The 25,611-nt window shown below is 29.6% G+C and overlaps 4 protein-coding genes and 2 long non-coding RNA genes across 19 annotated transcripts; 3 read left to right on the top strand and 3 right to left on the bottom strand.

Annotated features, from left to right (window-relative positions):
• Positions 1–236: 236 nt before the first annotated feature.
• Positions 237–8,638, bottom strand: Dip-C (dipeptidase C). Of its 3 annotated transcripts, none has more exons than XM_035086874.1 (9): positions 8,404–8,638; positions 6,223–6,421; positions 5,357–5,596; positions 4,324–4,385; positions 4,197–4,241; positions 1,354–1,623; positions 818–1,262; positions 496–647; positions 237–415 (listed from the first exon to the last, which is right to left on the bottom strand). In XM_035086874.1, exons 1-9 carry the CDS (start codon positions 8,424–8,426, stop codon positions 373–375), a joined length of 1,479 nt encoding a protein of 492 aa, XP_034942765.1. In that variant the 5' UTR covers positions 8,427–8,638; the 3' UTR covers positions 237–372. The 3 variants fall into 3 exon arrangements, with proteins under 3 accessions (XP_034942765.1, XP_034942766.1, XP_034942764.1); XM_035086875.1 differs by having other exon boundaries at positions 8,303–8,410; XM_035086873.1 differs by lacking the exon at positions 8,404–8,638 and adding an exon at positions 6,735–6,891.
• Positions 8,639–8,966: 328 nt separating this feature from the next.
• On the top strand, positions 8,967–10,602 carry LOC118069076 (uncharacterized). Its single transcript, XR_004690575.1, has 3 exons — positions 8,967–9,348; positions 9,536–9,593; positions 9,869–10,602. It is a non-coding gene; the product is annotated as an uncharacterized lncRNA (long non-coding RNA).
• Positions 10,603–13,001: 2,399 nt separating this feature from the next.
• Positions 13,002–14,586, top strand: LOC118069075 (uncharacterized). Its single transcript, XR_004690574.1, has 2 exons — positions 13,002–13,135; positions 14,115–14,586. It is a non-coding gene; the product is annotated as an uncharacterized lncRNA (long non-coding RNA).
• A 236-nt stretch (positions 14,587–14,822) lies between these two features.
• On the bottom strand, positions 14,823–17,675 carry LOC118069074 (centromere-associated protein E-like). 2 transcript variants are annotated; one of them, XM_035086948.1, is made up of 10 exons: positions 17,540–17,675; positions 17,171–17,383; positions 16,873–17,091; positions 16,610–16,796; positions 16,290–16,516; positions 16,073–16,204; positions 15,661–15,997; positions 15,348–15,580; positions 15,122–15,287; positions 14,823–15,036 (listed from the first exon to the last, which is right to left on the bottom strand). In XM_035086948.1, the coding sequence occupies exons 2-10, from the start codon at positions 17,371–17,373 to the stop codon at positions 14,887–14,889; spliced, it is 1,854 nt and encodes a 617-aa protein (XP_034942839.1). In that variant the 5' UTR covers positions 17,374–17,383; positions 17,540–17,675; the 3' UTR covers positions 14,823–14,886. The 2 variants fall into 2 exon arrangements, with proteins under 2 accessions (XP_034942839.1, XP_034942838.1); XM_035086947.1 differs by lacking the exon at positions 17,540–17,675 and having other exon boundaries at positions 17,171–17,501.
• Positions 17,669–24,070, top strand: simj (simjang). Of its 11 annotated transcripts, none has more exons than XM_035086940.1 (7): positions 17,669–17,746; positions 19,937–20,005; positions 20,220–20,729; positions 20,817–21,099; positions 21,399–21,832; positions 21,918–22,222; positions 22,279–24,070. In XM_035086940.1, the coding sequence occupies exons 2-7, from the start codon at positions 19,956–19,958 to the stop codon at positions 22,554–22,556; spliced, it is 1,860 nt and encodes a 619-aa protein (XP_034942831.1). In that variant the 5' UTR covers positions 17,669–17,746; positions 19,937–19,955; the 3' UTR covers positions 22,557–24,070. The 11 variants fall into 11 exon arrangements, with proteins under 11 accessions (XP_034942831.1, XP_034942837.1, XP_034942832.1 ...); XM_035086946.1 differs by lacking the exon at positions 17,669–17,746 and adding an exon at positions 17,848–17,991 and having other exon boundaries at positions 20,223–20,729; positions 22,297–24,070; XM_035086941.1 differs by lacking the exon at positions 17,669–17,746 and adding an exon at positions 17,848–17,991 and having other exon boundaries at positions 20,223–20,729.
• Positions 24,071–24,109: 39 nt separating this feature from the next.
• On the bottom strand, positions 24,110–25,509 carry LOC118069014 (uncharacterized). The gene is made up of 2 exons (XM_035086822.1): positions 25,169–25,509; positions 24,110–24,755 (listed from the first exon to the last, which is right to left on the bottom strand). The coding sequence occupies exons 1-2, from the start codon at positions 25,431–25,433 to the stop codon at positions 24,580–24,582; spliced, it is 441 nt and encodes a 146-aa protein (XP_034942713.1). The 5' UTR covers positions 25,434–25,509; the 3' UTR covers positions 24,110–24,579.
• Positions 25,510–25,611: the final 102 nt, after the last annotated feature.

Here is a 25,611-nt window from a genome sequence, read left to right as displayed (position 1 = left end):
TTATATTAACTAAGCTGTCTATAGATAGCATTGAAGGTTTCATTCCACTGCTAACAGTTAATAAATAATCATAATTAGAAAAATTAACTTAATTAAAAAATAATGAAGGCATTCTAATAATATAACTTTTAACTCTATATTAATGCCTTTAAAAGTTATGTATTATTAATAAAATCAACTCTTAATTACCATTAATAGTAATTGAAATAATTCTAATTATAAACATTAATAAATTATCGGCTTGAAGTTCTTTGTCTTTATTTTATAGATCATAAAGACAATATATCAATTGTAATGAATGTAAAAACTCTAAAATATATAATATTATATATAAAAGTGTAAATATAAATTTTTTATTTATCATAGTGTAGCTTATTTTTTGCCTTCCGCCATCCAAGTCTCAATTTCTTCAATACTGGAATAGAAATAAAAGGAAAATGATAATAAAAGTACGAGGAAAAGATAATCATTCAATTCCTCTGATTGTAAACTTACGTGCGTGGTACTTGAGTCAAATTTTCAACACCTGTTTCCGTTATCAAAACGTCATCTTCAATTCTGACGCCTCCAAATCCACGAAATGATGATAATACATCAGCATTGATGAATTTGCTTTTATCAGGATCAGTTAAAGCTGAATCAAGTAACTGGAACAGTCATTAATTGATATATTATGTCTCTTATCAAATTCAATTGATCTATATTTCAAAAAATACTCTAAAAAAAACCAATAACATACAAATATTCATATAAAATTTAAATATAATTGTTAAATAAAAAGAATGGATAGAATGTAATAAATTTTTCAAATACTTACTGAATCAATAAAATAACATCCAGGTTCTACTGTCAATACCATTCCAGGTTGTAAAGTTCTTGCAGTTCGTAACTTTCTAATTCCTGGCTTCTTTGATCTAGTTGGACATCCTTCAAGATAACCACCAACATCATGAACATCTAACCCAAGTAAATGTCCAAGACCATGAGGTTGAAATGTTTCATTTAAACCAACTTCTATCATTTCTTTTACATCTCCTTTCAATAGACCACCTTCTTTCAAACAAGTCAGCATTACTTCATTGGCTAAAAGATGCATATCTGTCCAACTAATGCCTGGTTTAGCAGCTTCAATTACAGCATTGCGAGCTTTTAATACAGCATTGTAAATAAATTTTTGAGCTTTGCTAAATTTTCCATTGGCTGGAAAACTACACGTAATATCCGCAGCATAACCGCAATAGTTTCCTCCCATATCAAAGAGACTAAAAAAATATCATAAATGAATAAAAAAAATTTTTTAATTTATTTTAAATTTGATAAAAAGTTATTTAAACTAAAAAAATAAATATTTACCACATATCAGTAGCTTGTAAAACTCTATTATTTGGTGCTCCAGCATGACCATAATGTAAAATTGATGCATTATGACCAGTTCCGCAAATGCAAGTGTAAGAAACATGTCTACATCCACCAACAAAATAAATATGATGTTTAAAAATTGACTCAGCTTGAAATTCAGTCATTCCTGGACGAATACTCTGCATTACAACTTTATGAGCATCTGAACTGAGTTTGATCACATATCGAAGAACTTGAATTTCCAATGGTGATTTAATAACACGGCTAGAAAAAAAAATTTTTTATAAATATGCTTATTTTGAACAATAATTCTTGAATGAAAATTTGATAAATTTAAATTGATTTTGAAGAATTAAATTTTAAAGCTATGTAAAAGATATATTTGAATAATATTAATGTACTAGAGAGTATTATAAGATTTTGAATGGTTCTTCAGCATTTTGAAATCTTTCATTCAAATATTTTAGCAGCCAATTGTTATTATCATTCTTGAGTTTTAATAATGTCATATAATTCAGTGTCATCACACGAAATCCTAATTTTTTCAAGTGTCGTAACTTCATAATTTGTGGCCCAATTAAAGATATAGAACTTTGACAATAATGCTCAGGTAAATGAATTAGTACTGCAGTTTTTATTTCTTCTTTTGTATTGTAATTTAAAGAGAAAATAGACGAGGTCATTGGAAACGGATGTATAACTGCATCAATGACGTACAAATCAAGTGCCGATAACTGGCTGAGAATAACGGCTCGGCTTAATTTATCTTCTCCACCTGCAACTTGCGTCAATTCTTGATGAATTTGCTTTTCAATTTGTCCCAGACGAAGTTTTGTCGATACATTTTTATTAATCTTATCAACAGGGAAAATATTTCCGGTATATTTATAACCATACTCAATAGTCATTATTTTATTGAATAACAACAATTTCTTTGTAATCTCTTCGTTGAAGTTTTGTATTTTATTTTCACGGTTAATTTTATGTTTTGAAATTAATTGAAACACGTGGTTAATAAGTTTTGTTGGATAGTTTTCGAGATAAATACAAGCAAGTACAACATCAAGTGAATCATTAAGATTTAATTGATAAAACTTTGTACAGAGAATATCTTCAAATGTTTGCCAAAAATTTTTGTGCTGAATTTGATAATTTAAATAGCCAAAAGGGATGAATATTGATGCTATTAATTTGCCAGATATTTTATCAGCATTTTTAAGTAAATATTCACTACATCGATCGCATATAATTAGATTTCTTACTCGAAATTTTTTACAGTAATTCATTATATCTGAAATTAATTCAGGATTTTGGATATTATAGCTTTGAATTTGAATTAATTGCTCTAGTGATTTTTCTATTTCAGAGTTAAATAAATTAGAAGTATTCAAACTCTTTACAAAGTCTAAAATTTCCGTTTCAGAAGCCGATTTTATGTACACCATTGCCCATTTACTTATATAATTAAGACATTCTTTATTCAAATCTAAATTACTTCTAAATGATATGATTATTTGTGCTATCTGTGATCCATTTAATTTTTTCCAGTAATTTGATAACTTTTGTATTAATATACTTTGAATAATGATCTTGCTTTTATCAAACAATGGCAACAGTTGGAATAATAATACCAAATTTTCAGCGTTTATTTCGTGTTCATTATTTTGTATTCCAAACCAAAAAATATCCAAAGATGATTGATAAAAAGCTGCATCAGAAAATGATAGTGATTTTATTACATCGATTAAATATTTTAAAGATAATTCACCGTCACTTGCTCTCAACAACATTTCATTAATCAGTTGATCTTTGTAAAAATTTTTTGGTAAACTTCTTTTATCTTTCATCAATACATGTAAAGCTTCTATTATTAAATCATTGCTTTTGCTGCTGACTATCATTTCGATTAGTTCTTTCAATAAAATATTTCTTCTATTTATATCTGATATAAAATACTGATTGAATAAATAATTCAAATCTTTATTTCTATTATTATATTCATAATCAACGAGCTGTTTTAAAACTTTCAAAGCAATACGAGAATTTATTTCTTGAATAATTATGATTTCTAGAAGCTTAATAGTTTTATTAAAAATGAATTTTGATAGATAGTTTCGAAATTTTTGAGAATTTGATGAAAGTTCAAATATATTGAAATCTAATTCATTAAAAATTGAAACTATCTTTGCTTGTTCTTCTTCATCATCATTTGTAGCAATGTCTTCATCGATATTCTTTCTACGACGTTTTTTATAATTTTTTTGTAGAAAAATACTCATCGAATTTAATTTTTCATCACTGATAGTTGTACATAAAATTTTTCCTTTTTTAATTTTAATTTTTTCCCGTAAATAGTCGGTAAAAATATGCTTGAAGTTTTTTTCTTTATTCCTATCCAGTAAAACATCAATATTTTTAATTGTACGAACGATGATAGGTAATTCTTGTATTATATTATTTTTATGATAAATCACTGTAGACATTATGAATGGTTCAGAATTATTGATAATTTGTTCATGACTTTTGTAGTATCTTCCGTTGATAAATTGAAAATTTAATTTCAACAATGATGATAAATATTTCAAGTTTGATAAAATCATTTTTAACTTTTTTTTTTGGTAAATAATTTTATCTCTTGAGTAATTCACATTGAACTGTTTGATTCAAAATAATTAAATATACTTTATTACGATAGTAAAATGATGAAATTATCTGCGATTCATTTTTGTTTCTTTTTCATATTTTATAAAATGAAATAATCACTCATAACTTGATCGTTTTTTTATACTTATACTGTAAAATAATAATAAAAAAATAATTACTCATAATTTTGTTACCATTCACATATTTCCGGATACAAGATTGTGTTATTGACGTTGAATCTGATAACAGAAAAAAACTTAATTAATGACTGAAACCATCAAAGGATTTATATATTTAGAAAAGAAATTACTTGTTTATTACCTCTCAATTCCATCAAACTTGGCTTCTCTTGAAAATAATCCACTGTCGCTATTTTGACCATGCTATAAACCAATAAACGTATGATATAAATAAAAAAGATTATCATTATTATGTTACTATAAAAATTTTTAAATATATATCTATTTTAAAATACGAATCATATAATAAAAATCAAAAATACTTTTATTATTAAGTATAGATTATCAATTAAGCTTCAAAAACCCACGTGTTTTAAAAATCTAATGTCATTCAACATTTAAAATACTCGCATATATTTATTTGTGTCTACGAATAAATTATAGCAAATAATATCAAAGAGATTTATTTCCAATTCTTTTAATGAAAAATAAATTTAAAAAATTATCAATCAACTGATCGTTCTTTTTTTCATCAATTAAATATTAATTTCATTGATAGCTGATGCAATGTTAGGAAGACCTTATCCATTTCTATCGCCTACAAATAACTTTCATATGAATTAAATGAATACAAATTATTTGCTCAATCTGATCGGAATAAAATTAAATAAACGTATGATATTTCCGTTAATTATACAAGTATTTCTTTTCTAAAACTATTCTTAAATCAAAAATATTTTTTAAATCAACAATGTATTCAAAAAATTCATTTCATATCTTGAATGACCAAATTTTTGTTTTCAATAATAATACTTTGCAAAATTATGTTTTTATTTTGACAAGTTATAAGATAAATGTAGTAATTATCATCGAGGTCATGCAGAGTAAGGTGCTACTAATGGCGACCTAGCGATAGGTTGTTGTGTATTCATTCGGGTGGCTTGTTCTTTTGACTTAACAACCTTGGAATGAGCGACCTACATTTCGCATGATTATAATATAAACCTTTTGAGACATTGTCCGAAAAATTTCTACATCGAACAAATTTACATTAAACAACAAATAATTTTCAGAAAATATCACCGTTTCTTATTAATATTATTATATTAATAAAAAAATCTATTAATACTATAACAAACTTACAAGGTAGATATTTATTAAATTAATCAACTTACTAAAGTTAAAAGAAGCTCAGCATTTTTTTTTTCCAACACATCAGCTATTTCATCAGTATAATAAGCCTCATCTACGCCATATCGACTTTTAAATTCTGCTAACGTACTCAATTTACCACACCAAATTTCGTACTCTGCTGGTAATCTTGGAAAAAATAAAATAGATATCCCTGATGCGACCTCCAGTGCTCCAAAACATCCAGGCTCTTCAACACCAAAGCACCATTGAAAAAAGGATTCCTGAAATAAATTCAATGAATTAATCAAGTCATCTATCAATACATTAGTTTAAAATCTATCTAATAAAATATTTATATGATAATATAATAAAATAATGATTTAATCGTTAAAATTAATAACATTACTAACAGAAAATGTAAAACAAATGATCTTGTCACAAGAATAAAGATTTTAATGTAATTATTTGATAACATCAATCAGATTAAATGATAGTTTTCAAAGCAATTTCCTTTAACTGTTTTTAGAGGGGTCAGAGTTTAAATCTGCGATTTTGTCTTGACATAAACGATCAACCATCAGGTCAACGTGCTCTTCCTACACACAAGTAAACTTACTTATACTTGATAATAGACGAAGTACTGTAATGTATCAGTTGTGTTGTTGCTTGCCGGAAGTACGCAGCTGATTTCATTAATATAACCAGAACCTGTACAATCGACCTGTCCATCATATCTTACTTCCATTTCACTTTACGATGGTTTTGAAATTAGGAGGAATATTCTTAGTAACAAAAACAAATGTACAACATCAAAGGTCGAATTTCATGCAAAAGCGCCGATGATGAGTTGAGATGAAAGAGTAAAGTAAAATTAGACAGGTGAAGATGTTATTTTAATCTTACGCACCTGCCTAAACTCGTAGTTAACATCAGTATCATTAAAAGGTACATCTTCACCACCTTGAAGAACAACAAATGCTCCTTTAGTTGGCACTCCAGTTGTTATTTTCAAACGATTTACCAGACGTGCTCGATTGTCACCAAAGAGGGACATTGGCACAGACATTGTGTGCTCCCCTCTTGCAAAAAACGATTGTTCTGGACATCTGGAATAAGTTAAATATAATCAAAAATAATCATTTCAGTTCAAAAAATTAAGAAGCTGGTAAAGTGATATATCAATCTTTCATTAATTAAAAACAAATATTGTTTCAAGTATTTAAACTCTTGATAAAAGATTAATAATCTTACTTGAAGGATGAAATTAATCGTAATGATTTTTTTAATTTTTTAAAAAAACTTGAACGAAAATGGAAGGCCATTGGGAGTATGTTACTGTATTAATATGTTAATGTGTAATAGTATATATATAGATATTATTTACAAAAAATGTGTTATGTAATAAATATACAGTCATACGTCGTACAATGCTCCCGCAGACTCACAGTTGTTGAGGAATGCGACGACACAAGAAAGATTGCGTGGGTTCTCATTCAACATCCGTCAGTTTTAGTGTTTTAGAAAGTTGATAAAGAATCATACCATTATTATTACTCAAATAAAATATGGTGATTGATTTTACGTATCTTTAAATTTTACACCTAAGACATTTATTATTTTGTAATTTGTATTTAGAAAAATTCCTTCCCATAACTATTATATATGTTTATAACTCTTTTTTTTAATCATATTTTCATAAAAATAGATCATTTAAATTCCAATAATTTTCTTAAGGTTTTTAAATTTTTAGTTAAATAAATATTATTATTACATTTTTACTTATATAATATTGAGATCAAAAATATAAATGATTTATTACTAAAATTTATTTATAACTATTTCATCTAATCTGTAATGAAAAAAAAATATTTTTTTTCTGAATAATGAATTATTCTTGATGTATGCCAAAAATAATAACAGAATAGTTGAAAGTATTTGTGAAATAAGAAAGTTATCTCTTTCATTTATCACTAAAATCTAATTGTATTTTTTGATTAATTCGGAATATTTATCAATTATATAATGACTTCAGTTCGAAAAGTGATAAAGAAAGTTTATCAGAAGAAATTTAGTTACCTTGAAGATAATTAAAGTAATTACCGATTATTGATATAATTATTATCATTAAAACATGAATAATAAATAATAAATCTGACTGATGCAAGCAGTTAAGCTGTATTTATTGGTCAAAATGTTGAATTTATGATCCGTTACTTCATTATAAAAGAAAGATGTTTATGTAAATTGTATTGTATATAGTTAAATTGTGCAAAATACATATGTTTTCAAAACGGAAGCACTTAGATTCACTCGACAGGTGTATTCGAGTTATATTTAAGTAGTGTCATTGCACGCTTCTCAAGTATAACCAGCACAATTCTCTAGTATTCCCTTGATTCTATGAATAGTTTTGTAGTTTTGCTATTTTTACTAAATTCATTACGAAATTATCATTGGCTATTTTCTTTTTTTAAAAAAAAAGGCTTAGAACTATGTAATTTTAAAATAAAAAAATTCCAATTTTTAATGTTTATTTACTTCTCAAAGACCAAGTGTATGTATATTCATTTTTAAATAAAATATAAATTCAATTCTATTATTAAATTGATATAAAATATTTTTTAATAATAAAATTAACTATGTTATTTAAAGCTTCGACTAAAAAAAAAAAGATACATAAACAAGCACTGTTTTTAATATGAAAAAACATCAGTCAATTTCATAACCTCAAAAGTTAATCAAGAGAAAGTATTTGGTCAATGAGTGCTAATTAACTATAGAAAATAGTTATTATATATTCAAATATTCATATTTCATGAAATTACAGTTTTTAAGAAGTTAAAATGTAGTATTGTAAGAGTAAATATATGAAAAAAATATGATAAAAGTTGCACTGTCAAGATAGAAGTAAACTGTAAGATGACTGATAGTAAATAAAGTATTTCATGTAAACTAAATGTTTAGAATAATTTTAAAATTATACAAACATTTTTATATTGACATCGGTTTTAATTTACAAGACAGTCCGGTTGGTGAGGCCTACTTTTTTGGGGGCATCGACACGAAAATATCACATAAATACACTTACTTGTTTGTAGACTCGGTAGCCATATTGGAAGTAGAAACAGGCGGTAGATTGTTGTGTAGTCAGACGTTTACATTCACATATAGAAAAAAATAAAGTAATGTGTACTGAAAAGAATGAAGCACACAGTGAAAGAATGAGACACACAGGTCTAACGTATTACTAAGCGTCTTAAGACAAAAATGAATACAAAGTAAATTGCGATCGACGTGTTTGTCTGCAATTTTAGTTATCAGTTTCCTGTTAAATACTGATAAAATTTATATACAAATGTACAAGCAGCTTGATGTTGTTAGTCATCCAATTACACCCAAAACAGGCTTCTATCAATAATGGTTACTCTTTTCTCGTTCTTATCTAATATTAATTAAACCAATAACCTCATCAAATTACTGATTATTCATTCTATATATAATTTGAACCATCCTTTAAAAACCATATTTCAAAAAATATGCCAAGTACATTGATTATAAATATTTCTTTCGAACTTGAACTCATTATTTCTTAATATGTACCTGTGTTGCATTATTATATTAGCTAAAGATAAATTATGTTTATTTGATAATTGAATGATCTATTGTTGTTGTTTTTTTTTTATTTTATTTAACGGTAGACAAGGTCAGTTTATCCGTAGACTTTCTGTTGAGACAGACATGCAAGTGCAGGTCGACATAATTAATCTTCATGCATAATTTCTTATTGCCAGAGGCATAGATTCCAATGTTTAAATATAAGAAAATAAATTTATTCTCTTAATCGTTCGTTGTAGACACTAATATCTGTTCCAGTTTTCACGATTCATCCTATTGAATATTTACTTACGAACATGGAATAAAAGTTATCAATATGGTACTTTCAGTAACGATTATAACTCTAGAATCTTCTATATCAATGCTACGTCACGTTTTATTAATGTAACCATCTGAATCATGGAATACATTTGATTACGTAAGTCCTTCTATACTTGTTTATATACATGCATTGGAAATAGTATTATTTACATTTGACAGTTATTTTCAGAAAGTATGAAAGCATTCTTCTTCATTTCTATTTATGAAATATTTTTTCTTTCACTTTTATAATTTTTGGAGTAAATAATATTCATAATCTGAACACATGTTTGAATTTTTAACAGTCAAGGATCCCAATGGCTAACGGACCAAGTATCATCTGGGAACCCTATACTAGCTTGGGTAAATTAAACGATTCCCTTCTTTGTTCTGTACTTTTAGAGCAAGGGCGTAGGATCAAGGGGAAATCACAATTAATTTGTTTACAGATCAATTATCAATTGATAGACATCAACATTGACATTTTTATTTCAATGAAGTAGTTAAAAAAAAAAGTCAATAAATGTAAAATTAATGGTATAAAGTGTATTTAAAAAATTCAATTGATCTTATTGATTTTTGTTTGAATAGTTAAACCTTAAGAATAGCAATAGCTAGTAATTGATTTTTGTTTTCAGACCTTTAAATGTCCTCGAATTATATATGACGATCTATACTCGTTTAACACTTACAAGATGACTCGACTATTTTTGCAATCTTCATTGAGACAATGTCGAATCGTATAGTCATAGTTATACAGGTTGTTTAGTTTGATGCAATAAAATTGTATCTTGCTGTAATGCGAATTCTACTTCGTAAAATGAGGTCTGCTGGCGCAATACAACGGTTTTGTGTTCCAGTAATGCCTTTAAGGTATATCTGATAGCCACCGACTGTTTGATATCGGTAACCAGCTGCCGCAAAACACGTCTACAAAGATATATATATATATATATGTATATAAACCAGGATGAAATATTATTTAATAATAAAGGGCATAAATATTTCTAAAAATGAACGAATTGTTACAAAATAATGGTAAAAAATATGTAGAGAAATAAAACACAAATACATTATATTCAGTTTAGAACATGGAATTGTATTTTCCATCTATTATTACAAATATCAGGCGTGAACACGTCTGACGATCACAACGAGACATTGTTTTATTTTTCTAAGTTATTGTAATAATTATTCTAAAACGACTTAAACTAGAAAAAAAAAAATAAAAAGCATTCTTCTCATAAAAAAAGTTGATTCAAACATAGCACTCATACTTACTATTAACTTAACTTATATACATAAAAAAAATAAGGTTTTTCAGTTTTTTCACTCTTACAAAAATCACGTTTGCTCATTCGTTTAATTTCCGAGCTATTGAATAATAATGAAAACTACATATTCATTAATCCATCAATTAATGAATTAAATGTTGGATCAAGTTATTATGGTGCTGATGTTTTATGAATATTATTAATTTTGAAATTAGATAGAAAATTTTAATAATCATTATAATCTTTACTGTAAGATCATTTAAACAGCCATTTAATTTCACAAATAAATCATTATTTGGAATAATAAGTATATTCATTTTTTTTTAGAATACGCTTTTTGCCAGATAATAATAGCATTTATAGTGATAATGTTTTTTACATCAACGCCCTTTGAACTGATCGACAAATGATACATAATAACCTATGCACTAAAACATGCATAGCAAAATATGATGCTACTGTTTATTTATTCTCTCTTTAAATATCGCTTGTCTCAATCATTGATTGACATTCTCATTCTTTTTTGTTTTGTATATTAACGATTGCTTAACAATCTCGTGGCCGTCTATATGCCAAAGTACCTATGATTATAACTCTATATCTTTAACTGGAATAAAGTTATATTACTGCAAAGCCAAAAGTATTTCTGAGAACTATACATGCATAGTTTATCAGATCGGAGAAAGAATAAGGAAGTTGGCTAGGAATAAATATTGATTGCATGATACAAAGAATAGAACAACTATATTTAACTTCATAATTCTCATCATTAAATTCCATGATTTCATGATAGAAATTATCGGAGAAAATTACGAGAGAAATTTTGTTTAGATTATAGATAAAAATGATGACGGTAACATTAAGCGTTGACAAAACGATTGCCAGAAAGATTCGTCTGTGACACGAATGTCGTAAATGGTGTCGTGTGAAATAGAATTAGATTAAGTTAAAGTTAAGTTTGATGTTGTAAATCTTTTTACTTAAACAATTGTTATGGAGTACAAGAAATAATTGATATTGAAAAATATAAAAAATGAAATTTTTTTTTGTGTTTTATCAGTTATAGAGTATTTTTATAATTCAACAATTATCATTTTATAACAAAATTTAATTTTTCTGTAACTAGAAAGAACATGGACCATATTTGTTTTCTGTTTGTATAAAACTTATTAACTTGAAGAAAAAATACACATATGTATGATTTCAGTTTATATTAATAAGAACAATTCTTGACAACATCAATAAAATGAATATTTTTTTAAGTGATTATTTTTTTAGAATTCGATGTAATAATTGAGCTCGTATGAAAGTTCACGAATCTCACAAATTGTAATATGAGGATAACAACAATTAGATATTTACAAACACGACCATTTAAGGAAAGTTTCTTGTGGCTAATTGTGTTGCCAAGACTACTTGGGTTCCTTTGTATGGCCTCAATATATTCTCTACACTGTATGCTTCTACCAGCGTATATGTACCAATAAATCAATGTATGAGCGTATGTAAACGTATTACATATACAAGTGTGCGTTTGCAGAATACATATGGTACCAGGCATTCACGACCACGACGATGATGACAAATGTGTGTGAATAGACATCCTCTGAGCGCGATAGAATGACTGAGTGGAAGTGATGAGGAGAAAGGAAAGAGCGAGACAGAGTAAAAGAGAGAACGCTCTGAGTAAACGACAGAAACACGATTTCGTCAGCAACTTATCGTGCAACCGAGCCAATTTTCGTGCTTAAATAACGCCATTCTTCACAGTAACGCCATTCTTTACACGTCATCATCATCCTCTTCGTGGTCATCATCTTTTACTTCATTCGATAGTTCCACCAAGTTCATCGTTTGCAATTTTCTTACAGCTTCACTAATTAATCTTCCTTGTTGAATTAGCAGCTTTAACTCCAAATATGGATCTAAATAACTGGGCGATTTTTTGCTATTATTTACATCTGTTGTGTAAATACGAGCAATTTTTCGCGAAGGTTTTGAATTTCTGTCATAATATGGTGATGATCTGATGATACGATTATGGTTTGATTTCTCCTTAAAATTGGATAATTTTAGGCTTTGTTTGATTCCATGAACCAAGACGTCCACGTCTCGGGTTAAGAAATTTTGCTCCCCAGCACTAGGCATTTTGAACTATGTATTCAATAATAGAACTTTCGTTTCTCCTGAGTCGTTTTCACTAATATCTCAGGTATAAAAATATTATACCTGCTGTCTTAGCTACAAATTTTTGTAGCTCAATTCCAGGAATCCAAGGTAAACAGTAATTTTGTAGCCTCAAGTTCCTTGTGTTATTGTTATTATATCGACACAGACGACGCTGACCGACTAGTGGGTTCCCTGAGAATGAAAACAGAGAGAGAAAAGTAAATATGATGTATCTTACACATCGAAAATAACTACACATATACAATCACTAGATGATGACTAATCCACGTTTATTACATAGAAATTTCTCTGATGAACTCACCTCAATACTGTTTTCTCGCTGACTTGATATGTCAACAATGTATGATGATACTAATAAATAATTTCCACTTGTGAATGTGTAATCAATTATAAGTGCGCGTGATTCACCCGGCGAAAACGCGTGATACTCTCTTATTCCAAGTAAGCTTTGATACTTTAATCACAAACTGTAATATTTTTTGTACTCAAACATGTATCAATTTCAAAACTCACTTCACAACAATTGATATTGTAAATTTTTTAAAAATATTTTTCTATTGATTATTACACTTCAAGGAATTTTACAATTCCTTTATTTATTTACCAGTAATTGATACTGTTTCGTAATTTTAGTGTCAATGAATTAAAGCCGATTATATTGAGTAAAGCTTTCACAGTATAAATTCACCGGCTTCACTTGCATAAAAATTTCTTGAATCATAATAATAACAAATCTTTCAATATTTTATTTATAACGTTTACACAACTTCAACTGTTTGATTAGTTTATAAATATCCTTAATGAAGATTTTGAGGTTTCTTTTTTTTTTTGTTATTTCCGTGAGAGTCGATTCTCACGCTCCGTTTCACCAAACACACAATCGTTAACTTCTGGTTACAACTTGTTTTCTTTTACGTTTAATTCGTAAATATTATTGTTTACGTTGCAGTAGTTATTGATTTTGAAAAAAATAATTTTTAACAATAACTATTCTCCGAACAACATGTAATATTTTAGATTATAATTTGGTCGACTTGGTGAGAGAAGCTTACGAAAATGGAGCCAGCCATCGGCCGTCTGCTCTTCTGCTTCTGCTAGTGCTGCTGCTGCTGCCAGCCATGAACTTTTTTACTCCTCTGTTGTTATATTATTGTTTTGGTTGTGTAGCGCATGCGCAGTAAGCCACTGTTCATGTAAACAAACCGTTAACTCAACCCTGACGAATCGATAATACTTTTTACGCTCACGGAAACTAATCCACAACTGATACATACTAGGATTCTTCTCGCTAACAAACTAATCAATGATAAAATAAAACAATTGAGCGCAGTGCATAATAAATAACTTGGCGTCCAGTTGATAGGTCTAATAAGTAACAGTGCAATTTTATGTTTATTTATTACTGCTTTTTTTTTCATAGATTATGGACAAATATTGTAGTGGATGTATTGCCAGAGTAAAACAGGGACCAAGGGATCAATGAGTAAAACAAAGACAGATGAATCCACCGATGGATAGCAAGAAAGTGGGGGAAAGTCTGGATGCCTGGATCAAGGTTACTCTCGAGCATGGCCACTACGTCATTGTTCGGGAAGTATATCGTACGCGTGTGCAACTCTCCATGTGTTTGTTATTACTCTAAAATATACAAGTATATTCTGCCTAAGACTAGTATTAGTGAGATGAATGCTAGAACTTACTTGGTGTGTTTTTGTATGAATAAAATTTTTTGTTTCTGGACAACATATTTAGCATAGGTTCATATTATGTATGTATTAGTGTTAAGTATTATACTACACTACACTCATGAAGTAATGAGTAATATGATTAATGATTGTATGTAAAATTAAAAAATAATGATTATAAATACATTGTATTTGTATGTGACTATATGAGGTTTTTTTTTTATTAAATGCGAAGGCCAATTTTTGCTAATCTGTTAACCTCCTTGGGTATTCCGATATTTTTCTTGTTACGTGTTTTATTTTGATGACATTGAATATTTTTTTTTTTTCTATTTACATACAGACAAAATCATTATTTATATACCTTAATTTATTTACATGAAATAAGTAAATGTGTTTTTAAAAATTTTCATCACTGATTAAGTAATGTGGTCCAATAATTCAAGGAAAATCATTTTTTTTATTAAATATGAATAATAGAAAAGTAAAAAAAAAAGAACATTTTATTTACTCACAATTAAGAGAATTAACGAAAAGTGATCGCTCTGCGATACTTTGTAATTTTTCATATCTTTCTTTTAAGCCATCTGGATTTGCTAAAAATTTCTGCCATAAAATTTCTTTTTCTCGTTCAATTGGATCTTTACTGATTTTATCCTTAAGTGGTTGGAATAATTAAATAACCATTAAATTTACATTCAAATGCATTAGAAGATCATAAATAAATTTTTAAAATAATTACCGTAAAGTATTTAAATTTTTTTCTTTGTTCATTAAAAAGGGTCTGAACAGTTTCTGATTTCTTTAATACTGTTGCAAATTGAAGAGCTAAATCATCAGGCATATATCTAAAACTTTTTGTTGCTCCACTCATTTCTTTGTCATAAGCAATAATTAAACTGTCTTTTCTATAGAAATAAAGCAATTAATAACCAATAAATCATTAATAATAATAATTATTTACTTACAGTAATTTCAATTTTTGAACAATATCATCCAAGTCAGTCTTGACAATTTCTTTTTTCAACTTGTCATTTTCTTTTATAATATCTTTATATTTTTCTTCAGCTAAATTAAAAGCATCTGAAGTATTTGCATTATTTACTATAATTTCAGTGCAAATTTTGTTGTAAATATTCTGCTCGTTGAGTGGCAATGAGGTAATTTTATCAAACTGAGTTTGCAGTTCTTTCATAATTTCCTTTTAGATAATGGTATTATCTTTTATTAATATACTATATTATAGTGAAACTTATTTAGCTTAAATCTTGAATTACTTACAGTTCTTTTAGCAGAGCATGTATACTCCATTTGTAAATATGATCTTGCTGAAGTAGTTAAATTAATTATTTTCTGAAACTTTTGAAGCTCCAGTTGCATTAAAAGTATCAACAAGTCTGCAGATGAATGACCCAAATCTCTTGCAAAATATAAAAAATTTTGAAATTTTTTCAAACGCCTTTGTTTTCTTTCAAGACGATTTTCAGCTTCTTCAATTAAAACCTTTGTCATTGATAACTTAGCAAAACGTTCTACACTTTCTTTTAACTGGCTTTCTAAGATTAAATTTTCTTCTTCTAATAAATCTTTTTGTGATAACATCTGTGCAATTTCCATGCTTTTACATGAAAAAAAAATACATTATTCCAGTCCACTAACATTAATTATAATATAATAAAACTGAAGAGATTACTTTTTCTGAACTTGTGATTTTGGAAATTTCGTGTCTCCATCATTGTATATTTCTGCTGCTTTTAAATGTATTGCTTCACTAGATGCCATGTCCATTTCTGCTTCAATTTTATGTAGTGTTGAAGCTTCTAAACTAAAAATTGATAAAAATATTTATTTGTTTAAGCCTACTAATTAAATAGAGACAATAAAAAATTACTGACTAAATTTTAGCTTACTCTTTTTGACATCTCATTAATTCTTGAGCTTTTTCCATTTCCGTTCTCTCATTTTCACTTTCATCTGTTGTTACACTAGCATTTTCCGGAATCACTGAAGTTTCTTCTGATATCATTAAATTTTTATGCTCTTTTTGTATATGAATTTGTATGTATTTATAATGAGCTTCTATTTGATTAACAAATGATTCTAGAGGCATTTGAGTCCATGTAACAGGCGGTCCTCTCTAAAAATAATTAATCATACAATTACTATGAAGTATAATAAATATAATTATCAATACATTTTAAATTTAGATTGTTCACAACTAAATTCCTACCATTTGTGCAGCATCACCGTAAACTTTTAGTAAACTTTGAAGTGCATTGTATAACTCATGGTGTACAGTATCAAACTTTTCAGCATCTTTGCAACAATCTTCGTAAGCTTCATCTGATTGAATTTGCAATTTCAGAAGCATAGTTTCTTCTTTTTCTAAATCTTCGGATAATTTTGTATTGAGTTGTCTAAAAAAAAAAAAAACGTAATATGTAATACTTCATTATAATTATGTAATTAATTTATTTGAAGATACATACTAACTTTATTCGTCTTAATTCTTCTTCAAATGCTTTAAGATCTTTTAAATCTGCCTCATAAGCTTCTTTCTCTTGCTCATATTGTTTGGTAAGCTCCATTTCATAATTTTTATTGGCTTCAATTAAGGACATTAGTTCTGGAGTATCTTTTAAAGCTTCTTCGAGAGCATCATCCAATTCTTTTCCAGTGTGCCATTGCCCACTTGTTTTGAGATTTTCACGTCTAAATATATGTCAAGTGTTCTTATTAAATAATGCTCAACTATTTTAGAAATAATAATAAAATTGTAAACTACACTTACAATCGCATTTCTTCTCTAGTTAAAATATTGTCAGGTCCTACATATTCATAAAACCATTTAAGAAACGGCTGAGTTGATGGATGATTACATATTTCATTTAAAATTTCTGGAGTAATTTTTTTTAGTACTCCACCCGGCATCAACTCTTGAAATTTAGCGTATAAATCTTTGCCCGTAATTTTGGTTTTCATCTCGTAATTCATCTTCACACGTCTGAATAAAAAGAAAAAATAAGAAGTAATTAAAATATCATGAAAAATACTAATAAATATGGATAAATCCTTATTTCTTATGGAATGTTTATAAAATTTTATTGACGGTTAGGTTTTCTACTTGAAGTGACATCTATCGAACTAGTTGAAAACTTACTGGTTATTATCATTCACTGCTACCTCGTGTTAGCTTTTAAAATGTATTTAATTGTTTCGGTCGATAATTCTTCCTACATTATCTTCCGCGCTGAGTGGAACGAATAGATGAAAAAATATTGCAGTTGGGTTTCAGTTGATGTAACCATTCGGTCGAGTTGAAACGTTTGTGTAAAATGGAATTTATTATTAGATTAAAATAAACTGAGTAAGCATTTAAAATCTTTTTAAAGAGTAATCTCAGAAAGTGTAGTGAAAAGAGAATTTTTATAAAGACAATTGTCTTGTTATTAATATACACGCGTGTATGTATCACACGAAAAGGTGACGAATGTATACTACCGGCTCTCGAAATACTACATGTTTGACAACGATTCGACAAGGAGAGTAAACATATGAATTTAGTTGATTGGAAGGAGAGAAACACGCTACATGGCCTAAAAGTAAAAGATAGTAAGTGTTGCGGTACGTCGCCATATTGAATTACTCTCGTTAATTTTTGCGCGAAGGTGGCGCGTGTTTTTTTTTCGTGTTAACTGATTTTCAATCTCTACTCTCCCATTATACAGTAGTAAATTCGACTATTTGCGTGGGTGTGAATCAAACTTTCTTTAAAATAAGATTCTATGGTTGATAGCGGTGACAAGCATCATGTATAAAGAGAAAAAGACTCAATGGGAGTGTATAAAAATTGTGCATAATTAAGTAATCAGCCATGAAAAAATTAATATCGTTGTAATTATTGGCCATCGTCTTCAACTGTTTCAATAGTTGTCTAAAATACATAGTGATTATTCTAATACAATAAAATTTATCCGGCAAAGCAACATTGTACATATTGACAACGTGCTTCCAAATCTGCATGAGCTATAGAATAATATTTCAATGAAAAGCATCTACATTGTATGAATTTTGAATATCAGTTCTCCAAGAAATACCAAGGTGTTTTGCCCAATCAATTGTTTTTGAAGACAATATTCCGGATCTAATAAATCTTCCAGGTATGTTTTAGGATTTTTATGAACCCCTATTTACCGTATTCTTCATCCGTAGGTCTGTTGATGAAGTCAGTTGATTTTCCGGAAATATTTTCTTATAATGATGATATTTTTTTTTCTTAAGAAGAATATATATTTGTTGGTATAAAAAGTTTGGCATTTTTTCAATAATCTAATTTAATACTCTTAATGATTACTGTTCTATTAATATCATAAAATATCACTAATATCCATGATAAATGAAAAACATTTAAGGTATCATTCTAATGATTGACCTAGCGTAGTTTATGAAGGCTCTATGATAGTAAATCCCTGATCGAAAGATAAAGAAAAGCCACGTATGTAACAAGAGAGACAGTAGTAGGCAAAGCAACTGAAAAAGGAGGGAATGAGAGAGGTCATGAACGGTTGTCGGCCTGAAATGACAGTAATTATACGAGATCGACATGTAGAGATGTGAAACATCTATTACTAACTTAACTATCTTTTTCTATCTTCCAATTTTCATTTATTTTTCTATCTCACTTATTCTGTTCGGGATGGGTTGGAGAGGTCGCCAGCGAAAAATCGATTTTCCAATGTATACACGTATGTAGTCAAGGCATATATGTAAACGTCCAGCAGGGGAGAGGAAACACGCGAAATTCGGGAAAATCAACGAGTTGGGGGTGGAGAGACCAACGACGAGAGATGGAGGTATTACTTTCTGACGCGCCCCCGCCTGCACGCATGGCGGTCCCAATGGTTTGAAGCAGTCGAGGACAAGGGACGAGGGGAGAAGTAATTAATGTGCGACAGTGTCCCCTCTTCTACCTCGACTCGGCTCCACTCGCTCTCCCTCCCTTCGTCTCTCGTTCTTTTTCTTTCTTCTGGTTGCTTTGGAGCAGCCCTCTCCCTCCTCTTCGCCCCTTGCTTTTCAGTCCCGCTCTCTACACTTAGCTGCCATTGTGCGGAGACGCCACTTCCGAAGCATCAAATTTAATTCCTCGATACCGTTTGGAAGTGGCTTCGACGCGAATATCCTAGAGGTACGTCATCATCATACTGTCATTAGATAATATTCAACATGTGTCTGTAGTAAAGTTAAACATTTTACCAAGTATTTTTTTAATCGTTCGGAATGTGAACTAATACATTGGCGCGAAGGGATATAAATTAGAGAAACTTTACTCAAGAGGTTAGAACGTTATCCCTAATGCAATTGACCTCCAGGCTATGCTAGACGTGGAAGCAAATCTACTTACGATAGTTTTCGATTTGTTATATTTAACAGAAATGGAAATTACTCAATATTTCTATTCTTATCAACGCTAAACATTTGAAGAACATTTATGGATTATTGGATATCAAGTCATACATATTAAATTAATTATAACCAACATTTCTCTTTCTCATTACAGGGCAGTGACATCTAGAAGAATGGAAGCCATGGATTTGGACGGAGATTCAGTGGTTGATTTGAGCGTCAGGTAAACATATTTATTAGCTACTTTACTTATTTTCATTTCCTTTGTATATATTCGAAATTATCATTTGTAACAACATTACATACTTCGGTATACACAAGACCGTTAGAACTGATAAGTTGTTACATAAAACAACAAGTTTTTTATCTAGTTGTATCCGAATAACACAAACACTCTCACGAAATATCCAATTATAATAATTAACTTTTATTTATAGTAGTGTCAGAAGAGAGTCTCCGTCATTACCAACTAACCTCAGTGGAGATACTGGTGGTCCATTAAATTTAGGTCTACATTATCCGGTATCTAATGTGGAGAATAATTTACCCGAGCAGAGAAATATACAAAACTCTTCACGTGGAATTTTGGCTCCCAAGAGTGGTGATGACAGAAGACCACGACGAAATTTGAGACCTAGGATAGAACGAAGTTATGCTGAAAGTCCTGATGAACCTAGAATCAATGGCTATGTTAATGGAAATACTTCAGATAGTGACGAAGGTGAAATGCCACCACTTTTACCAATTAAAGAATTATCTTCAGATGAATTAGCAGAGCGAGAAAGAACATTAAGGAAGTTGCGTGAAGAATTGAGATCAGAAGAAATGAAATTAGTATTGTTAAAAAAATTAAGACAGTCACAACAACTTAAAGAAAATATTGCTGCTGTTCCGAAGATTTCTAATAAATTACCACCACCGGTAACAGTACAACAGACAGCACACAGGTAATTATTTTGTCAATTGATAACAATAATAGTATAAAAAAGGTATCAATTTTTTTAAATAATTAATTATTAAATAAAAAATTCCAGCCATAGAATGACAAAAGCTCCACCGCCGTTACTTCGAGGTCAACCTGCACCAAGTCGTAGCAGTAGTAGTCTTCATGCACCACCACCAGGAATGTTATTACCACCGAATGCAGGAAGAAGTCCTACATCAAGTACTGGAATACCACCTAATATGGTAATACCACAACCGCCACACCCACGTAGTAGACCCCCGAGTAGTACACCAACCGTACCTGGTTATCATGCTCCAGCTGATAGAACTGAACGATCAACTAAAGATCCTACACCTGTTCCTGCTCATCAGGTACATAAAATATGCCATTACAATAATTTTTTAATAAATATTAACACCAGTCTTAGTGATAAATTTATAAATTACATTTATGCCAAAATTATTATATAATTGTAATGCAGCTTGTCGGACCTCAAGAAAGTAAATCTACTCCTGTTATTAATACTTCTGTGATTCCCGAGCAGGTATTTAATTATTAACAATAACCTGAAGCTAGCTTTAATTCATTTTATTTATAACACGATTAACTTACGTGAAAAAGTTTATTTTTAAATGTAAACTAATTTATCATTCATGCTTATTTTACAAAGGAACGGCCAAGAGAAGATAGTCAAAGACCGGCACAACGTCAAGCAGCTGCTAAATTGGCTTTAAGAAATCAACTGGAAAAAACATTATTACAAATACCACCACCAAAACCACCACCTCCAGAAATGCATTTTGTTCCCAATCCATCAAATACGGAATTCATTTATCTTGTTGGTCTTGAACATGTAGTTGATTTCATTACTAAAGAACCGGCTGTACCGCCACCACCAGAACCCTTTGAATGTACTCAGTGTAAGACTGACTTTACTCCAGTATGGAAATGGGAAAAACCAGCAACGAATGGTAAAAAAGATGGACCACGTGGACAACATGCTACATTTCTTAGACCACCAGCTGGTCGTGATCCTCGGGTCATTTGTGAGCACTGTGTTACAACGAATGTTAAAAAGGCCCTTAAAGCTGAACACACAAATCGGTAAATATTTTTTTATACACAAAAAAAAAAAATAAATTAATATTGATATTTATCTATTTATCTAAACTTTTTCTGATTATTTTAGATTAAAAACTGCCTTTGTAAAAGCCCTCCAACAAGAACATGAAATGGAACAAAAATTGGCACAGGCAGCAAGTCCAAGTCCAGATCCACCGGCACCAAAGCCCGTACCTAAAGCAGTAACGCCAACCAGAAGAGTAGCAACACCTCCAGCACCTCCACCAACAGTTCAACAGGCTCCCCCACCAGCTCCAACACCACCAACACCTAAACTTCAAGAGCATCCGTTAGTAAAACTCGCTGAAAGTGGAAAATTCTCTCCCCATCATGCAGCAGCTGCAGCTGCAATTCAACAGCAATTATTAAGAGGTAAGCTTCTAGCTTAGAATAAATATAAAGATTCAAGAAATAATTATATTTTTAAGTATTAAATTATTCTGCAGAATTGGCAAAAAATCCAGTGCCTGGATTACCACCACACCAGCCACTTCCAGCACATATGATGCCACCATTTAATCCTATATTATATCCTTATCAACTCGCGATGGCACAGGCCGCCGGCGGCAAAGGCCTCGTTGAGCTTCAACGCCAGGCGGCTGATCTCCAACGTCAGTACCTGCTCGACATGATTCCGTCGCAAGCATCGCAGGGACAAGGCAGTCAAGCTCCATCTCGAGCACATCCTCATAATTGGAAAACGTAACCGAGTGCATAGCAAGAGGCTCGTGATTCAAGGGCTAGAAGGCATAAGTGAAAACATTACTGTAAAGAACTCACCAAGTCGTACTCTTCTGCTCAAGAAAATATCGTGTAACCAAAGGACACGCAATAATTGAACGATTCGTGTACTTGTATTGGTTTTCATATGTGGTGAAGATGGCACTAAAAAAAAAGAAGGCCAGTGAGTGTTTTATTTGATGCTGACTTCACAATTTCATTAAAGAAAATCTACTGTTACTAAAATTTGGTTTTTAAGTAATTAAAGCCCTTAACGAGCTTTAGAAATATCATTGACTTTTATACGAAATGATTCTCCTATCAAACTTGGTAGTTGAGAATTAGTCAATGGGCGTTTTAAAAGTATCTTTTGAGGCACTTTAAGATGATCCTTATATATATATATATATATATATATATATATATAGTTATATATATAGCTATCGGTCTATATTGTCTATTTGTCCGATGGTAGTACCTGTATTTTGTGTATATTCTCTTCTTAAAATTTTCTCTTTTTTGAACTGTAAGTATTGGTAAGGAAAATCCTTTAACGTCCAGGCAACTGCCTACAGTGAAGATTTTTCCTTCAATTAATTAACGTGTGAATGCATTAATTTTAGAGGTGAATGATTCTTGATAACACATTTTTCATTTCATATGTGCGTTATAGCGTATGTAAATACGCTTTATCATGGTCAAAGACTTAATTCACGCACAAATGGAGTCATTCAGTGTCTCCATGATACTATACGGACAAGACCAAGAATGATATTAAAAGGCAAGGTGCTTGGCATGTTTTATAAATCCCCAATATATGTATTCATATGAAGAATACGTTAACGTTATATTTCTGTTCTTTATAACATTACAAAATAGCGGGGAGGTAAAATTTGTGAATGTACCCTCATTGAAATAATTAATAACAAAAGAAACCGGAGGTCTTTAATTTATTGATCACCGAAGAATAAATCTATCAATCAATAATCATTATATTAATAACATTATAATCTTGATATTTCATATAGAATACAAATAAATAAAATAAACCATAGGCATAATATCATCTCTCTTTGTACGTCACAATAGATAATTGAGCTCGAAAAACGTGTCGCGTATTTTAATACGCTGTATTAAGTCCTGCAATCGCATAATATTAATGATAATAATAATAATAGATAACTTTCTCAATATTTTAGATAAGAAATACAGGATTGCAGAAACATTTTTCATTCTCCTTGCATACACATACACATTCGTCTTAAAAAAAACAAATATTCTTAAATGATTTTTAAACATTTGTTTGTCAATTTAAAAATTATATGGATCTTAAATTAAGTGTAATTTATGTATTCAAAAATTTCCTCTTTACATTAAATAGGATCTATACGGTGCTAAGCCTAACGAAGAACTCGACCGGAATAAGATTACTTATCCGAATGCATTAAACTTAGCAAAATTATAATTATTTTAATTATTAATTCTTTAATATATACATTATATTTTATCATATAATTTTTGGTAAACACTGACAAAAACAAAAAACAAAATTAATTTACATTTGAATAAATTAAAAATTACATTATTTAAAAACATCTTAATAGCATGAATGATCAGTGTGAAAATTTTTTTGCCTCCCCCTTGATTTATTTATTTGCTAGTATTAGCAGATGAATCATTGAATGTTACAAAACAAACGAAAAAATTCATGGAAAAAAAATAAAGCTTGTCAATAATTGTACTTAAGATGTAAAATTTCATTTTCCATAAATATTAATTAATGCAAATATGTTGTCATGCGAGTAAGTGAAATTTCCAGGGTACCAGTCAAACAAGATGGTGCAAACATATATAGAAATCCAGAATACGTTGTTGCGTAATGACATTAATTCAACATTGGGCTTTCGACATTATTTCATGAAGTTTACGACTTTTTTTTTTCATGAAATTTCTCTCTTAATACTGGTCCATAGTTTTGTAGATAGAATACGTTCTGTAGATAATATTTTTTAATTATTCTCATTCAGGCATTTTTTAAAATGCTTTGTACAAAATGGGAAAAGTGTAGGATGATCACAATTACGACAAGCAGCAGCTAGATGAGAGCAACATTTGGAGCTTTCACGACAACAAGCTGCCCATAATTCAGGACCTGCTACTGCACAATTATAACAATAGCAATCACCTGGAAAAAAATTTATTGTTATCATTATTATTCATCAGTAGAACAGTATGATTTTAAATTTAAGTATAGCAAGTTAAATCAATGACATAATTAGCAATGGAGATAAATATTTGATATAAAGAATACTACATCTGTACGCCTTCATAGATTCTTTATTAATAGCTAGATTGAATTACATTGAGAATAATAATTCATTGTTATTTATTTATTTATTTTTAATGAGAGCAGGATTTAACTGACAAAGTTGCTGGGGGAGTGGCTACTGTCAAGGACAAAAAACATTGTATGACACGAAGAGTCACGCTTCTATTAATTACAGGAAGCACTAACATTTTTGTATCCATAGCTATATTGAAGTATACAATGTTGCACTTGTGAAATAAATCATATTTACATATTATGCATTGTATTACCAGTAGGACAATCAGCAGATCTCCGAGCTTCATTTCTTCTACAATCAAGACCCTCTTCTCCAGTTGGACATGATGATGAAGATCCTTCTATTGTATTTTCTCCTAGAATTTCATTGACACGTTTAAATGCTCCAGGTTCAGAAAATATTTTAACTAATTTTTCAAGAGTATTTGTTCCTTTTTCCCTAGTATTTGTACTGACAGAATATTTTAACACTGAGATTAATAAATAGAATAATATGATTTTGTTCTCATAGAGAATCATGATAAATCACTTCTTCAACTGTCTATGAAGTACTTGTGATTGCAACTAGTTACTGGTTAGTAGGTGAAGTAATTTCTGATCCATCAGTGTGACTTTTCCAAAGAGTGGGAATGACTTAATCTAAAAGAAAAATTCGATGCAGTTAGATAAAGTGATTTGAATTTCCCGCGCATTCGAA

Source organism: Chelonus insularis, unplaced genomic scaffold, assembly GCF_013357705.1.
Source record: "Chelonus insularis isolate UGA/USDA-ARS -01 unplaced genomic scaffold, ASM1335770v1 contig_404_pilon, whole genome shotgun sequence".
In the NCBI taxonomy this organism is placed as follows: domain Eukaryota; kingdom Metazoa; phylum Arthropoda; class Insecta; order Hymenoptera; family Braconidae; genus Chelonus; species Chelonus insularis.
The sequence above is the reverse complement of the archived record's forward strand: the minus strand, read 5'-3'. Positions and strand labels throughout refer to the sequence as shown.

Bases quoted from the DNA above. Each gene is read 5' to 3' on its own strand.
- LOC118069014 (XM_035086822.1), bottom strand. From the start codon at position 25,433: ATGATTCTCTATGAGAACAAAATCATATTATTCTATTTATTAATCTCA. The intron at 24,756-25,168 runs GTAATACAATGC...ATTTTTTTCCAG, and splicing joins ATCTGCTGATTGTCCTACTG to GTGATTGCTATTGTTATAAT.
- Dip-C (XM_035086873.1), bottom strand. From the start codon at position 6,808: ATGAGAACCCACGCAATCTTTCTTGTGTCGTCGCATTCCTCAACAACT. The intron at 6,422-6,734 runs GTATGACTGTAT...AACTTATTCCAG, and splicing joins CTGCGGGAGCATTGTACGAC to ATGTCCAGAACAATCGTTTT. The intron at 5,597-6,222 runs GTGCGTAAGATT...AATTTATTTCAG, and splicing joins TTAACTACGAGTTTAGGCAG to GAATCCTTTTTTCAATGGTG.
- simj (XM_035086940.1), top strand. From the start codon at position 19,956: ATGGAAGCCATGGATTTGGACGGAGATTCAGTGGTTGATTTGAGCGTC. The intron at 20,730-20,816 runs GTAATTATTTTG...AAAAAATTCCAG, and splicing joins GTACAACAGACAGCACACAG to CCATAGAATGACAAAAGCTC. The intron at 21,833-21,917 runs GTAAATATTTTT...TGATTATTTTAG, and splicing joins AAAGCTGAACACACAAATCG to ATTAAAAACTGCCTTTGTAA.
- LOC118069074 (XM_035086948.1), bottom strand. From the start codon at position 17,373: ATGAATTACGAGATGAAAACCAAAATTACGGGCAAAGATTTATACGCT. The intron at 17,092-17,170 runs GTAAGTGTAGTT...ACATATATTTAG, and splicing joins ACTAGAGAAGAAATGCGATT to ACGTGAAAATCTCAAAACAA. The intron at 16,797-16,872 runs GTTAGTATGTAT...TTTTTTTTTTAG, and splicing joins GAAGAATTAAGACGAATAAA to ACAACTCAATACAAAATTAT.